At 42.2% G+C, this 16519-nt stretch overlaps 1 protein-coding gene across 4 annotated transcripts in view; it reads left to right on the top strand.

Annotated features, from left to right (window-relative positions):
- LOC115135910 (vacuole membrane protein 1-like) overlaps positions 1-16519 on the top strand; it is a 100987-nt gene that overhangs the window by 36238 nt on the left and 48230 nt on the right. For all 4 annotated transcript variants that reach the window (XM_029671105.2, XM_029671104.2, XM_029671106.2 and 1 more), the window contains exon 6: positions 15988-16221. In XM_029671105.2, the coding sequence (XP_029526965.1) occupies positions 15988-16221 (234 nt within the window). The remainder of the gene's footprint in view (positions 1-15987; positions 16222-16519) is intronic.

Raw genomic sequence — 16519 nt, 5'->3', positions numbered from 1 at the left:
ACCCTTTGCCTTGATGACAGCTTTGCGCACTCTTTGCATTCTCTCAACCAGCTTCATGAGGTAGTCACTTGGAATGCATTTCAAGTAACAGGGTTGCCTTCTTAAAAGTTCATTTGTGGAATTTCTTTCCTTAATGTGTTTGAGCAAAGGTAGGGGGGTATACAGAAGATATCCCTATTTGGTAAACGACCAAGTCCATATTATGGCAAGAACAGCTCAAATAAGCAAAGAGAAACGACAATACATCATTACTTTAAGACATGGTCAGTCAATGCGTAACATTAAGAACTTTGAAAGTCTCTTCAAGTGCAGTCGCAAAAACCATCAAGCGCTATGATGAAACTGGCTCTCATGAGGACCGCCACAGAAATGGAAGACCCAAAGTTACCTCTGCTGCGCAGGATAAGGTCATTAGAGTTACCAGCCTCAGAAATTGCAGCCCAAATAAATGCTTCACAGAGTTCAAGTAACAGACACATCTCAACATCAACTGTTCAGAGGAGACTGTTTGAATCAGACCTTCATGGTCAAATTTCTGCAAAGAAACTACTACTAAAGGACACCAATAATAAGAAGAGACTTGCTTGGGCCAAGAGGCAGGAGCAATGGACATTAGACCGGTAGAAAGAGTCCAAATTTGAGATTTTCTTCACCGCCATGTCTTTGTGAGATGCGGTGTGGGTGAATGGATAATCTCTGCATGTGTATTTCCCAATATAAAGCATGGAGGAGGAGGTGTTATAGTGTGGGGGTGCTTTGCTGCTGACACGTGTGATTTATTTAGAATTCAAGGCACATTTAACCAGCATGACTACCACAGCATTCTGCAACGATTGCCATCCCATCTGGTTTGCGCTTAGTGTGACGATCATTTGTTTTTCAGCAGGACAGTGACCCAATCCACCTCCAGGCTGTGTAATGGCTATTTTACCAATAATTAGAGTGATGGAGTGCTGCATCAGATTACCTGGCATCCACAATCCCCTGATCTCAACCAAATTGAGATGGTTTTGGATGAGTCGGACAGCAGAGTGAAGGAAAAGCAGCCAACAAGTGCTCAGCATATGTGGGAACTCATTCAAGACTGTTGGAAAAGCATTCTGGGTTAAGCTGGTTGAGAGAATGCCAAGAGTGTGCAAAGCTGTCATCAAGGCAAAGGGTGGCTAATTGAAGAATCTCAAATAAAAAATATATTTTGATTTGTTTAACACTTTTTGGTTACTACATGGTTCCAGATGTGTTATTTCCAGGGGTGTAAAGTACTTAAGTGAAAATACTTTATAGTACTACTTAAGGAGTTTTTGGGGGTATCTGTACTTTACTTTACTATTTATAGTTTTGCCAACTTTTACTTTTGCTTCACTGCATTCCTAAAGAAAATGAGGTACTTTTTACTCCATACATTTTCCCTGACACCCAAAAGTACTCGTTACATTTTGACAGGAAAATGGTCCAATTCACACACCTATCAAGAGAACATCCCTGGTCATTCATACTGCCTCTGATCTGGCGGACTCACTAAAAACAAATGCTTCATTTGTAAATCATGTCTGAGTGCTGGAATGTGCCCCTGGCTATCCGTCAATTAAAAAAATTGCTTAACCCTCCTGCTGTGTTCCGGTCGAATTGGACCGATTTACAAGTTTTCTTTCTGAAAAATGTAGTTAATTTAATCTGATTGTCATAAGGCTCCATGACTGTCTACACAGGGCATCTGAACTCACAAAATACATTTAGATGATTTTCAACACTGTTCCCGGTGACAAATGACCGGTCATTAGAAATGAATGGGTGAGACTACAATTAGTGTATAAAATTGAGTTCAGGCACATGCCCATTCATCAGATGGACACACTTCCTCTCTCAGACCCCCACATGCATGTGTGTTTGAATGAACACACACACACACACCTCACTCCCCTTCTTGACTTCCATGTAAACCCCAACGGGAACCTTTCCCCAATAGAATCTTTCCCCCATGGGAACCAAACCTGTTGTCATTCTCACAAATAATTTTTTTGCAACATTGTTTCAATAATATATATAGAACTTTTCTTGCAGCTCTGGTATATAAATCTTTTTTGAGGCCTTGCTCACAATTCATTCTGCGGCAGCACAATGACCAAACGATATACTGTATGTGAGGCTCTTGATCATATATTTGATCATGATACTATTGAGGAGGAAAGAGTCCTTGTTAAACTTTGACACAAAGTAGTCTGTGATACATAGCATGATATGTTTCATCTGAGTATTTGTTATAGTCAAAATAATCCATACATTAGGCTTTTTTTACTCAAAAACAAGTTGTATGAGCTCAGGTCAATGAGGCCTACAGGCCATAAATGGCAAATAAAGTTCAAAACTTGTAATGTTCACAATAACTTAAGTTGATAAATAAGATCTAACACAACATTAGGGGATAATATGTATTATTATGGATTTATAATCAGCTATAATGGGGCGGTCATTTTGGACCGGGAACACAGGATTAATTAACGTGAAACGAACACAACAGGAGGGTTAATATATGGTTTATACTTTTACTTTTGATACTTAAGTACATTTTAGAAGTTCCATTTGCTTTTGATACTAAAGTACATTTAAAACCAAATACTTTTAGACTTTACTCAAGTAGTATTTTGCTAGATGACTTTCACTTTTACTTGAGTCATTTTCTATTAAGATATCTTTACTTTTACTCAAGTATAACAAATGAGTACTTTTTCCACCACTGGTTATTTAATATTTTTGAGGTCTTCACTATTATTCTACAATGTAGAAAATAGTCCAAATAAAGAAAAACCCTTGAATGAGTAGGTGTTCAAAAACGTTTGACTGGCAGTGTACATGTTCAAGCACATTAAGATTGACCACACGGTGGCCCTATAATGGGCACATATTTATACATCTTGTTCTGTTTGACTCAGAGTCATGGAATTTGGAACACATGCTCAGGGAGGTGAGGCTAGCTAATCTGTAGAGTATGGTTCTGTTTGACTCGGAGTCATGGAATTTGGAACACATGCTCAGGGAGGTGAGGCTAGCTAATCTGTAGAGTATGGTTCTGTTTGGCCGCATGGGGGGGGTGGCACTGTTAGACAAGAAAAACAATTAACGCAATCTCATTTGCTTATAGCAGCCGTATTGTTTGAGCTAGTCCTGGGGCTACGTGTACAATTTGTCCTGATGGTGGCACTGTGGGACCATAGATTGAACAACTCCATGGCTGCTTGTAGCTATATCTGTTGGGTTTTATGTGTGTTTCCTCGTGTAAATTCATTTCAGACTTCATAGGCATTCATTCCATTGGAAGAGTCATGAGTAGAGTGACAGATTTACCCCCTAGTCATGAAGTATTATGTCACTGCCAGCTCAAATCCTGACTGTAGATCTCCCTTTAGTCCTAAGCCTCTTTCTTTGTGTTTGTGTCCTGTTCACGCTTCCAGTATCCTCTCTTACCTAACTGATGTGGAGAAGCTATAGAGGCTGCTAGCTGCCTGTTTAGGGTTGGGCTCCGGATTAGCCGTGACTCAGCAGGACATGAGAAGACTTGGCGGTGTGTATTTGTTTGTGTGTGTGTGTAGGTAGGTGTGTGTGTAGGTGTATGTGTGATATGAGAAGCAGTGACACAGCGCTCTGTGTGTGTGGGAGACGGGAACAGGCATGCATACAGTACATGCAAGTCTCTCCTGCCACTCTCTGCCGTGTGTGTGTGTGTGTGTGTGTGTGTGTGTGTGTGTGTGTGTGTGCATCCGTGTGTTTGTTTGTTTAGTAAACACACCTGAGAGCCAGAGAAATTAAGTGTTGGCCAGACACGGAGACAGGCAGTCCACTCTGTTGTAGTGGGAGTCTGTGTGTTGGGCAGTGTGTTTTAACCAGCTCCTGCCAAGAGGCATGGAGTCTAACTAGAGGATGTGAGGAGTAGGCTAACCTTAGACTAGGTCAGGCATGGGAGTTTCCTGTGTTATGTTTTGGGGTCAGGAAATGTGTTCTTTCCCCCTCTTTCAGGGAAATTGTGTTGATTTGTGAGTCATATTTTCAGGGATGATTGTGAATCCATGTTCTTGAGGAAAATGATAAAGCCACGTCAGAAGTGTTCCCACTCAGTCAACATCTTAGATAAGTGATCTAGTATTGAGTCTTGCAGGGAAGTGCACCTGCCCCAGAGAAGACCTCAGTGAGAACGTTTCACGTTCTCTCCTTACAGGCTGTTGATTTACTGCTCTATCCTGGCTGTCCTGGTTCCTGGCCCCACCCTAATGTACTCAGAAAGGGAGGAGACCAAAACAAAGACAAAGTCTTCTCATGCTTTGTTTATTTAAAAAAAGCTTTTGACTCAATTTGGCATGAGGATCTGCTCTACAAATTGATGGAAAGTGGCGTTGGGGGAAAAACATATGACATTATAAAATCCATGTACACAAACAACAAGTGTGCGGTTAAAATTGGCAGAAAACACACATTTCTCTCTACAGGGCCGGGGGCTGAGACAGGATGCAGCTTAAGCCTCACCCTCTTCATCATATATATTTCAACGAATTGGAAAGGGCACTAGAACAGTCTGCAGCACCCGGCCTCACCCGACTACAATCTGAAGTCTACTGTTTGCTGATGATCTGATGATCTGGTGCTTCTGTCACCAACCAAGGAGTGCCTACAGCAGCACCTAGACCTTCTACACAGATTATGTTAGACCTGGGCATGACAGTAAATATCAGTAAGACAAAAATAATGGTGTTCCAAAAAAGGTCAAGTTGGGTCCGCTCACCAACCAGGAATTCACAAAATGGGACAAACACCGAATTGAGACTGCATACAGAAAATATGCAAAAATATCCTTATCAAAATTCAGAAAAGAGCCGTTCAATTCTACAACCACCTAAAAGTAAGAGATTCCCAAACCTTCCATAATATAGCCATCACCTACAGAGAAATTAACTGGAGAGGAGTCCCCTAAGCAAGCTGATCTTGGGGCTCTGTTCACAAACAGAGCAACACAATTAGACCCAACCAAATCATGAGAAAACAAAAAGATAATTACTTGACACATTGGAAAAAATTAACAAAAAAACAGAGCAAACTAGAATGCTATTTGGCCCTAAACAGAGAGTACACAGACCATTGTGACTGACCCAAAATTAAGGAAAGCTTTGACTATGTACAGACTCAGTGAGCATAGCCCTGCTATTGAGAAAGGCCACCGAAGGCAGACCTGGCTCTCAAGAGAAGACAGGCTATGTGCACACTGCCAACAAAATTAGGTGGAAACTGAGCTGCACTTCCTAACCACCTGCCAAATGTATGACCATATTAGACACATATTTCCCTCAGAATACACAGACCCACAAAGAATTTGAAAACAAATCAATTTTTGATAAACTCCCATATCTATTGGGTGGAATACCACAGTGTGCCACCACAGCTGCAAGATGTGTTACCTGTTGCCGCAAGAAAAGGGCAACCAGTGAAGAACAAACACCATTGTAAATACAACCTACAGTGCCTTGCGAAAGTATTCGGCCCCCTTGAACTTTGCGACCTTTTGCCACATTTCAGGCTTCAAACATAAAGATATAAAACTGTATTTTTGTGTGAAGAATCAACAACAAGAGGGACACAATCATGAAGTGGAACGACATTTATTGGATATTTCAAACTTTTTTAACAATTCAAAAACTGAAAAATTGGGCGTGCAAAATTATTCAGCCCCTTTACTTTCAGTGCAGCAAACTCTCTCCAGAAGTTCAGTGAGGATCTCTGAATGATCCAATGTTGACCTAAATGACTAATGATGATAAATACAATCCACCTGTGTGTAATCAAGTCTCCGTATAAATGCACCTGCACTGTGATAGTCTCAGAGGTCCGTTAAAAGCGCAGAGAGCATCATGAAGAACAAGGAACACACCAGGCAGGTCCGAGATACTGTTGTGAAGAAGTTTAAAGCCGGATTTGGATACAAAAAGATTTCCCAAGCTTTAAACATCCCAAGGAGCACTGTGCAAGCGATAATATTGATATGGAAGGAGTATCAGACCACTGCAAATCTACCAAGACCTGGCCGTCCCTCTAAACTTTCAGCTCATACAAGGAGAAGACTGATCAGAGATGCAGCCAAGAGGCCCATGATCACTCTGGATGAACTGCAGAGATCTACAGCTGAGGTGGGAGACTCTGTCCATAGGACAACAATCAGTCGTATATTGCACACATCTGGCCTTCATTGAAGAGTGGCAAGAAGAAAGCCATTTCTTAAAGATATCCATAAAAACTTTTGTTTAAAGTTTGCCACAAGCCACCTGGGAGACACACCAAACATGTGGAAGAAGATGCTCTGGTCAGATGAAACCAAAATTGAACTTTTTGGCAACAATGCAAAACGTTATGTTTTGCGTAAAAGCAACACAGCTCATCACCCTGAACACACCATCCCCACTGTCAAACATGGTGGTGGCAGCATCATGGTTTGGGCCTGCTTTTCTTCAGCAGGGACAGGGAAGATGGTTAAAATTGATGGGAAGATGGATGGAGCCAAATACAGGACCATTCTGGAAGAAAACCTGATGGAGTCTGCAAAAGACCTGAGACTGGGACGGAGATTTGTCTTCCAACAAGACAATGATCCAAAACATAAAGCAAAATCTACAATGGAATGGTTCAAAAATAAACTTATCCAGGTGTTAGAATGGCCAAGTCAAAGTCCAGACCTGAATCCAATCGAGAATCTGTGGAAAGAACTGAAAACTGCTGTTCACAAATGCAACCTCACTGAGCTCGAGCTGTTTTGCAAGGAGGAATGGGATAAAATTTCAGTCTCTCAATGTGCAAAACTGATAGAGACATACCCCAAGCGACTTACAGCTGTAATCACAGCAAAAGGTGGCGCTACAAAGTATTAACTTAAGGGGGCTGAATAATTTTGCATGCCCCATTTTTCAGTTTTTGATTTGTTAAAAAAGTTTGAAATATCCAATAAATGTCGTTCCACTTCATGATTGTGTCCCTCTTGTTGTTGATTCTTCACAAAAAAATACAGTTTTATATCTTTGTGTTTGAAGCCTGAAATGTGGCAAAAGGTCGCAAAGTTCAAGGGGCCGAATACTTTCGCAAGGCACTGTATATTTATGTTTATTTATATTCCCTTTTGCACATCATTACAACACTGTATATAGACATAATATGACGTTTGAAATGTCTTTATTCCTTTGGATTTTTGTGAGTAATGTTTACTGTACATTTCTTGTTTATTTCACATTAGTTTATTATCTATTTTACTTGCTTTGGCAATAGATTATTTTTTTATTTAACCTTTATTTAACTAGGCAAATCAGTTAAGAACAAATTCTTATTTGTGATACATCCTGGAATGGAACCAGGGTGTCTGTAGTGACGCCTCTAGCACTGAGATGCAGTGCCTTAGACCGATGCGCCACTTGGGAGAGAGCGCGAGACTGTTTGCATAATAACCGACTGCCCTTTGACTGTGAGTAGAGTAGAACATGTGTCACAAACCGCACCACTCCTACATAGTGCCTTTGGGAAGTATTAAGACCCCTTGACTTTTTATACATTTTGTTACGTTACAACCGTATTCTAAGGTGGATTAAATAAATGAAAATATTCAGCAATCTGCCTTCAACAGCCCATAATGAAAAAGCAAAAACAGGTTTTTGGAATTTTTTGCAAATGTATTAAAGATAAAAAACAGAAACAACTTTGCTATGAGACTCGAAATTGAGCCCACGCGCATCCTGTTTCCATTGATCATCCTTGAGATGTTTCTACAACTTGATTGGAGTCCACCTTTGGTAAATTCAATTGATTGGACATAATTTGGAAAGGCACACACCTGACTAAATGTATATAAGGTCCCACAGTTGACAGTGCATGAGGTCGAAGGAATTGTCCGTAGAGCCCCGAGACAGGATTGTGTCTAGGCACAGATCTGGGGAAGGGTACTAAAAAAAAATCTGCAGCATTGAAGGTCCCAAAGAACACAGTGGCCTCCATCATTCTTAAATGGAAGAAGTTTGGAACCACCAGACTCTTCCTAGAGCTGGCCACCCGGCCAAACTGAACAGTCGGGGGAGAAGGGCCTTGGTCCAAGGCCCAGAGCAAAAAATATAAAATAAATAACAGTATGGAGGTGACCAAGAACCAGGTCACTCTGAAGATATAACGACACAAGACGAGACCCAGATGCAGACACAGGAGGCAGATGGTTTGAGCTCTGGTATTTATTATAATCCAAGGGATCGACAAAAGGTAGGTCGGGGACAGACAAGAGTTCATAGCCAGGGCCAGAGTCCAAAACGGTACAGGACGGCAGGCAGGCTCGATGTCAGGGGCAGGCAGAGTGGTCAGGCAGGCGGGCTCAGAGTCAGGACAGGCAAGGGTCAAAACCAGGAGGGTGAGAAAAAGAGAGACTGGGAAAAAACAGGAGCTGAGAGAAAAACACTGGTTGACTTGGCAAACAAGACGAACTGGCACAGACGGACAGAAACACAGGTATAAATACCCAGGGGATAATGGGGAAGATGGGTGACACCTGGAGGGGGGTGGAGACGAGTTTTCGTGTTCACAGTTGTTTCGAAAGCACCATAAAAGGGCGGCAGGGTAGCCTAGTGGTTAGAGCGTTAGACTAGTAACCGCAAGGTTACAAGTTCAAACCCCCGAGCTGACAAGGTACAAACCTGTCGTTCTGCCCCTGAACAGGCAGTTAACCCACTGTTCCTAGGCCGTCATTGAAAATAAGAATTTGTTCTTAACTGACTTGCCTAGTTAAATAAAGGTTAAAAAAAATAAAGATAAAAATCCAGAGAATGCCAAAATTTGATGACAAAATTTTGATGACAAAAAATTCATGAAGGACCGTCGCGCCACCTTCCTGTTCAAAAATGTATTGTATGCTGCTGCATTTCGCCTACTGTTCTGACTTGGTGGTGCACATGTAGCCTATAACCTATTTTAGAGAAATGTAATCATCAAATATTGTAAGAGCTTTCATTGTCTTCTTATATCCCCCTTTTATTTATCCTACGGTTCTGACTTACAGGGAGAACACTATAAGAACGGCCCATGTTCTGAATTCTGTCGCTGTACATTTCAAAAGTGCTGAACAAATAGTTATATTGACTACGTCTGTCCTAGCTCGCTCATTAATGTCTTAATCGAAATGACGGATTGCCTCTTATCCGCTTGTCGTCCCCTTATGCCATAGTTTGTACATCTCAATTGTCATTAGAAACCACATTTGTTTAAGCAAGTCAGCCATATCAGCTATGTCTTTTTAAAAGGCAGTAAATGAGGCTGAATGAACTGTTTCGCTGACAGACAAGGCTCAGCTGATAGACAGGTGTAGCAGTGGTAAGATGCTGGGACTGCTGTTGGGACAGCTTTATGTAGGCCCTAACAGTTTGTGGACATTGTTTGTCACCGTTATAGTTCAATTAATGTATTGTTTAGTGTTGTGTAGTGACTTTGCTGCCATGCATCCCACTTTTATTTTTGGCCCACCGAGATTTACATGCTAAAATCGCCACTGACTTAGTGGGACAAAAAAGTATTTAGTCAGCCACCAATTGTGCATGTTCTCCCACTTAAAAAGATGAGAGAGGCCTGTAATTTTCATAGGTACACTTCAACTATGACAGACAAAATGAGAAGAAAAAAATCCAGAAAATCACATTGTAGGATTTTTGATGAATTTATTTGCAAATTATATGATGGAAAATAAGTATTTGGTCACCTACAAACAAGCAAGATTTCTGGCTCTCACAGACCTGTAACTTCTTCTTTAAGAGGCTCCTCTGTCCTCCACTCGTTACCTGTATTAATGGCACCTGTTTGAACTTGTTATCAGTATAAAAGACACCTGTCCACAACATCAAACAGTCACACTCCACTATGGCCAAGACCAAAGAGCTGTCAAAGGACACCAGAAATAAAATTGTAGACCTGCACCAGGCTGGGAAGACTGATTCTGCAATCGGTAAGCAGCTTGGTTTGAAGAAATCAACTGTGGGAGCAATTATTAGGAAATGGAAGACATACAAGACCACTGATAAACTCCCTCGATCTGGGGCTCCATGCAAGTTCTCACCCCGTGGGGTCAAAATGATCACAAGAATGGTGAGCCTAGCGGCCTCCGACACATTGGTGCGGCTGGCTTCCGGGTTGGATGCGCGCTGTGTTAAGAAGCAGTGCGGCTTGGTTGGGTTGTGTATCGGAGGACGCATGACGCCTTCGTCTCTCCCGAGCCCGTACGGGAGTTGTAGCGATGAGACAAGATGGTAACTACTAACAATTGGATACCACGAAATTGGGGAGAAAAGGAGGTAAAATTCCCACAAAAAAAAGAGATACTGGGGTGCAAAGGAGCAAAAAATATAAAATAAATAACAGTATGGGGATGAGGTAGTTGGATGGGCTATTTACAAATGGGCTATGTACAGGTGCAGTGATCTGTGAGCTGCTCTGACAGCTGGTGCTTAAAATTAGTGAGGGAGATATGAGTCTCCAGCTTCAGTGATTTTTGCAGTTCGTTCCAGTCATTGGCAGCAGAGAACTGGAAGGAAAGGCGGCCAATGAGGAATTGGCTTTGGGGGTGACCAGTGAAATATACCTGCTGGAGCGCGTGCTACAGGTGGGTGCTGCTATGGTGACCAGCTGAGATAAGGCGGGGCTTTACCTAGCAAAGACTTATAGATGACCTTGAGCCAGTGGGTTTGGCGACGAATATGAAGCGAGGACCAGCCAAAGAGAGCATACAGGTCGCAGTGGTGGGTAGTATATGGGGCTTTGGCGACAAAATGGATGGCACTGTGATAGACTGCATCCAATTTGCTGAGTAGAGTGTGGAGGCTATTTTGTAAATGACATCGCCAAAGTCGAGGGTCGGTAGGATAGTCAGTTTTACGAGGGTATGTTTGGCAGCATGAGTGAAGGATGCTTTGTTGTGAAATAGGATGCCGATTCTAGATTTAAATTTGGATTGGAGATTAATGTGAGCCTGGAAGGAGAATTTACAGTCTAACCAGACACCTAGGTATTTGTAGTTGTCCACATATTGTAATTCAGAACCGTCCAGAGTAGTGATGCTGGAAGGGCGGGCAGGTGTGGGCAGCAATCGGTTGAAGAGCATGCATTTAGTTTTACTTGCATTTAGGAGCAGTTGGAGGCCACGGAAGGAGAGTTGTATGGCATTGAAACTCGTCTGGAGGTTAGTTAACACAATGTCCAAAGAAGGGCCAGAAGTATACAGAATGGTGTCGTCTGCGTAGAGGTGGATCAGAGAATCACCCACAGCAAGAGTGACATCACTGATGTATACAGAGAAAAGATTGCCAAGCGTCACGTCTGGAGGAAGCCTGGCACAATCCCTATGGTGAAGCATGGTGGTGGCAGCATCATGCTGTGGGAATGTTTTTCAGCGGCAGGGACTGGGAGACTAGTCAGGATTGAGGGAAAGATGAATGGAACAAAGTACAGAGAGATCACCTTCCAACAGGACAGAGACCCTAAGCACACAGCCAAGATGACGAAGGAGTGGCTTCGGGAGAAGTCTCTGAATGTCCTTGAGTGGCCTGGACTTGAACCCGATCGAACATTCCGGAGAGACCTCAAAATAGCAGTGCAGCAACGCTCCCCATCCAACCTGACAGAGCTTGACAGGATCTGCGGAGATGAATGGGAGAAACTCCCCAAATACAGGTGCAGCATCATACCTAAGAAGACTCAATGCTGTAATTGCTGCCGAAGGTGCTTCAACAAAGTACTGAATAAAAAATAAAACAGTTTTTGCTTTGTCATTATGGGCTATTTTATTGTGTAGATTGATGAGGAGGGGAAAAAAATATTTAATACATTTTAGAATAAGGCTGTACCGTAACAAAATGTGGAAAAAGTCAAGGAGTCTGAATACTTTCCGAAGGCACTGTATGTCCTCACAAACACAGATATGCACGCACACTGGCACACTCTTCAGAACTACCCATGTTTATAAATGTGAACCTCTTAAGGATCCGCACCTTTTTTTCAATTTTCGCCTGAAATGATATACTCAAATCTAACTGCCTGTAGCTCAGGGCCTGAAACAAGGATATGCATGTTCTTGGTACCATTTGAAAGGAAACACTTTGAAGTTTGTGGAAATATGAAAGGAATGTAGGAGAATATAACACAATAGATCTGGTAAAAAGGAACGGTTGTTTTTCTTTGTATTATTTTTTTGCACCATTATCTTTGAAATGCAAGAGAAAGGCCATAATATATGATTCCAGCCCAGGTGCAATATACATTTTTGCCACTAGATGGCAGCAGTATATGTGCAAAGTTTTAGACTGGTCCAATGAACCATTGTATTTCTGTACAAAAATGTCTAAAAAGACTGCCCAAATATGCCTAATTTGCTTGTTAATAACTTTTTCTGTTCAACATTGTGCACTCTTCTCAAACAATAGCATGGTAAGCTTTCACTGTAATAGCTACTGTGTAAATTGGACAGTGTAGTTAGCTTAAATTCTTGTTAATCTTTCGGTCAGTATGTCTGTGTACTTCCAACCTCATGCTAATCACATTAGCCTACGTTAGCTCAACCGTCCCATGGAAAGGACACTGATCGCGAAGGTCAGTTTTATGGGTACTTTATGAAATACCCTGTTTTCACATTTGCTAGTTTCTCAGTATTCTTTTTGGACATGTCTGTTTCTTGTGTAAAAAGTGTGTGCTTTCGTTCATGGGTCTCGAAGTGTGTGTATGTGTAATCTTCTACGGTATGTGTTTGTGTGGTCTAGGAGTCTCTTTTTTTTGGCAGTGGTGATTTTGAGAGCCATCTTGTCTGATCTTGTCGAGGGAGCATTAGCTCTGTTAGTCTGTTCAACCAAACTTTCACCAGTGCCACCACACATCAAAGAGACACACTACTCTTATCCACCCTCCTCTCCCCTCCTCTCCCTCCAATCTCTGACTGGAAGCATATTTAAAAGAGTAAATAAACAACATGCAAGAATGTAAACAGGACGACACGATGTCAAAGACACTCCTCAGAGCAGAGGCACGCTGGGCTCATGCACCTGCCTATCAGTAACCAGTCAACTCTGTCTCTCTGGCGGACTGCTGCTTTCACAGATACACACACTTCACAGATACATGTTTCACACACACACTTCACAGATACATGTTTCACAGATTCACACACACACACACACTTCACAGATACACACTTTACAGATATACACGCTTCACAGATACACACTTTACAGATACACACACTTCACAGATACACACTTTACAGATACACACGCTTCTCAGATACACACTTTACAGATATACACGCTTCACAGATACACACTTTACAGATACACATGCTTCTCAGATACACACACTTCTCAGATACACACGCTTAACAGATACACATTTCACAGATACACACTTCACAGATACACACTTTACAGATACACATGCTTCACAGATACACACACTTCACAGATACACATGCTTCACAGATACACACACTTCACAGATACACACACTTCACAGATACACACTTCTCAGATACACACGCTTCACAGATACACACACTTCACAGATATACACTTTACAGATACACACGCTTCACAGATACACACTTTACAGATGCACACACTTTACAGATGCACACACTTTACAGATACACACGCTTCTCAGATACACACGCTTCTCAGATACACACGCTTCTCAGATACACACTTTACAGATACACACGCTTCACAGATACACACTTTACAGATACACACGCTTCACAGATACATTTACATTACATTTAAGTCATTTAGCAGACGCTCTTATCCAGAGCGACTTACAAATTGGTGCATTCACCTTATGATACAAACTTTACAGATACACACGCTTCACAGATACACTTTACAGATACACACGCTTCTCAGATACACACTTTACAGATACACACGCTTCTCAGATACACTTTACAGATACACACGCTTCTCAGATACACACTTTACAGATACACACGCTTCTCAGATTACATTTAAGTCATTTACAGATATCACACGCATTCACCTCAGATACAAACTTTACAGATACACACACAGATTTTACAGATACACAGATACACACTTTACACATACACACGCTTCTCAGATACACTTTACAGATACACACGCTTCTCAGATACACTTTACAGATACACACGCTTCTCAGATACACACTTTACAGATACACACGCTTCTCAGATACACTTTACAGATACACACGCTTCTCAGATACACTTTACAGATACACACGCTTCTCAGATACACTTTACAGATACACACGCTTCTCAGATACACACTTTACAGATACACACGCTTCTCAGATACACTTTACAGATACACACGCTTCTCAGATACACTTTACAGATACACACGCTTCTCAGATACACACTTTACAGATACACACGCTTTACAGATACACACGCTTCACAGATACACACTTTACAGATACACACGCTTCTCAGATACACACTTTACAGATACACACGCTTCTCCGACACACGCTTCACAGATACACACGCTTCACAGATACACACGCTTCACAGATACACACGCTTCACAGATACACACGCTTCCCAGATACACACGCTTCACAGATACACACTTTACAGATACACACGCTTCCCAGATACACACGCTTTACAGATACACACGCTTTACAGATACACGCTTCTCAGATACACACTTTACAGATACACACTTTACAGATACACACGCTTCTCAGATACACACTTTACAGATACACACGCTTTACAGATACACACTTTACAGATACACACGCTTCTCAGATACACACTTCACAGATACACACGCTTAACAGATACACGCTTCACAGATACACACTTCACAGATACACACGCTTAACAGATACACACTTCACAGATACACACTTCACAGATACACACACTTTACAGATACACACACTTTACAGATACACACACTTCTCAGATACACACACTTTACAGATACACGCTTCTCAGATACACACACTTTACAGATACACATTTCACAGATATACACTTCACAGATACTCGCGCTTCTCAGATACACATTTCACAAATACACACTTCACAGATACATATTTCACAGATATACACTTCACAGATACTCGCGCTTCTCAGATACACATTTCACAAATACACACTTCACAGATACATATTTCATACACACTTCACAGATACACACGCTAGACAGATACACACTTCAGATATATGTTTTTTACAGTAACACTTACTAGGTCTGTATATTCCGCCCCATATGGGTCAACCGACTGACGCTTCGTTGCTGCTGCCACGTCATTTCAGTATTAGTTCTATGAGTGTAGTGTCACCCAAGGGGCCATGGGGAGGAGATGTTTTCAGACTGCACTGTGAATGGAAAGCACTACCGATGTTTTCTGAAGTCTCCAAGTTCTTTATTTTTGGCGCACGTTGTCACAGGTGCAGCTCTCAGTGTGTGTGTGTGTGTGTGTGTAACGGTTTCTTGTCCCCAGCTTTCGTTTCGGGTTCTTTGATGTTTCAGTAGGGGAGTTTTGACCCACCTTTTGGCTCGAGGCCTCAACCCCTTTGTCCAGCGCCTCCCCCTGTTTTACCACAACATGCAGGAGGTTTCTCTGTTGTCTCTCGCCCCTTATCCCTTATAACTCACAACTCATTAGTAAATCCCCCTATCTGGATCCTATTGAAGGAATGGCAGGAAGGTAAAGGAGACAGGCAGGCAATGCAAATGACCTTTCAATCTTACAGAGAAAGACAGAGGAGTTGCCATAACCATTCATATAAGTACGTTTAAGCAAAGGCTTATACCATGGTTTTATATATGATCTATTTCCATAAGAGTTCTTCCCTCTTAATGCAAATGTTGCCAGGGCTCTCCCTGAAAGCTTCCGTTGAGTCATACATTCCAACAACTGACCTCCCACTCGTCTCTCTCTCTCTCTCCGTCTCTCTCTCAGGGTCCACACATAGCATCAGTGACCCTGGCAGCATATGAATGTGGTTCGGTGGATTTCCCGGAACCCCCCTACCCCGAGCAGATCATCTGCCCCCAGGAAGAGGTGTTGTTGGGAGGGACAGAGGCCGTGGCCCAAGCCGGTGTGGAGGGCTTGGCGGGGGTGGCAGCAGCTGTACAGGGAAGCATCTCCCTCTGGACCATTGTCTCCAAGGTCCGCTTAGAGGCCTGCATGTGGGTGAGTCTATTCTCCATACAGTCTGTACACAGTCAACTGCACAGCCCATGACACATAGTCGAGACATGCAATCTACAAACAGTCAACGCACGCAGACGACATGCACAGTCTCCTACAAAGTAGTTTACACAGTCTTTTACACACAGTGCATATGCCCCTCAACTGGGGTTTAACTATCCATATTGGTACATGTCAGGTTCACTGGCACAAATGCTTTATGATCAGTGAGCCTCAAAGAGTTAGAAGTAAAATAACATTGACTGTAGGTCAAGATTATTTCTAAAACGTGATTGCTAAG

Source organism: Oncorhynchus nerka, linkage group LG10 (genome assembly GCF_034236695.1).
Source record: "Oncorhynchus nerka isolate Pitt River linkage group LG10, Oner_Uvic_2.0, whole genome shotgun sequence".
Taxonomy (NCBI): Eukaryota; Metazoa; Chordata; class Actinopteri; order Salmoniformes; family Salmonidae; genus Oncorhynchus; species Oncorhynchus nerka.
Note: the sequence above shows the minus strand (reverse complement) of the source record. Positions and strands in the feature narration are given on the sequence as shown.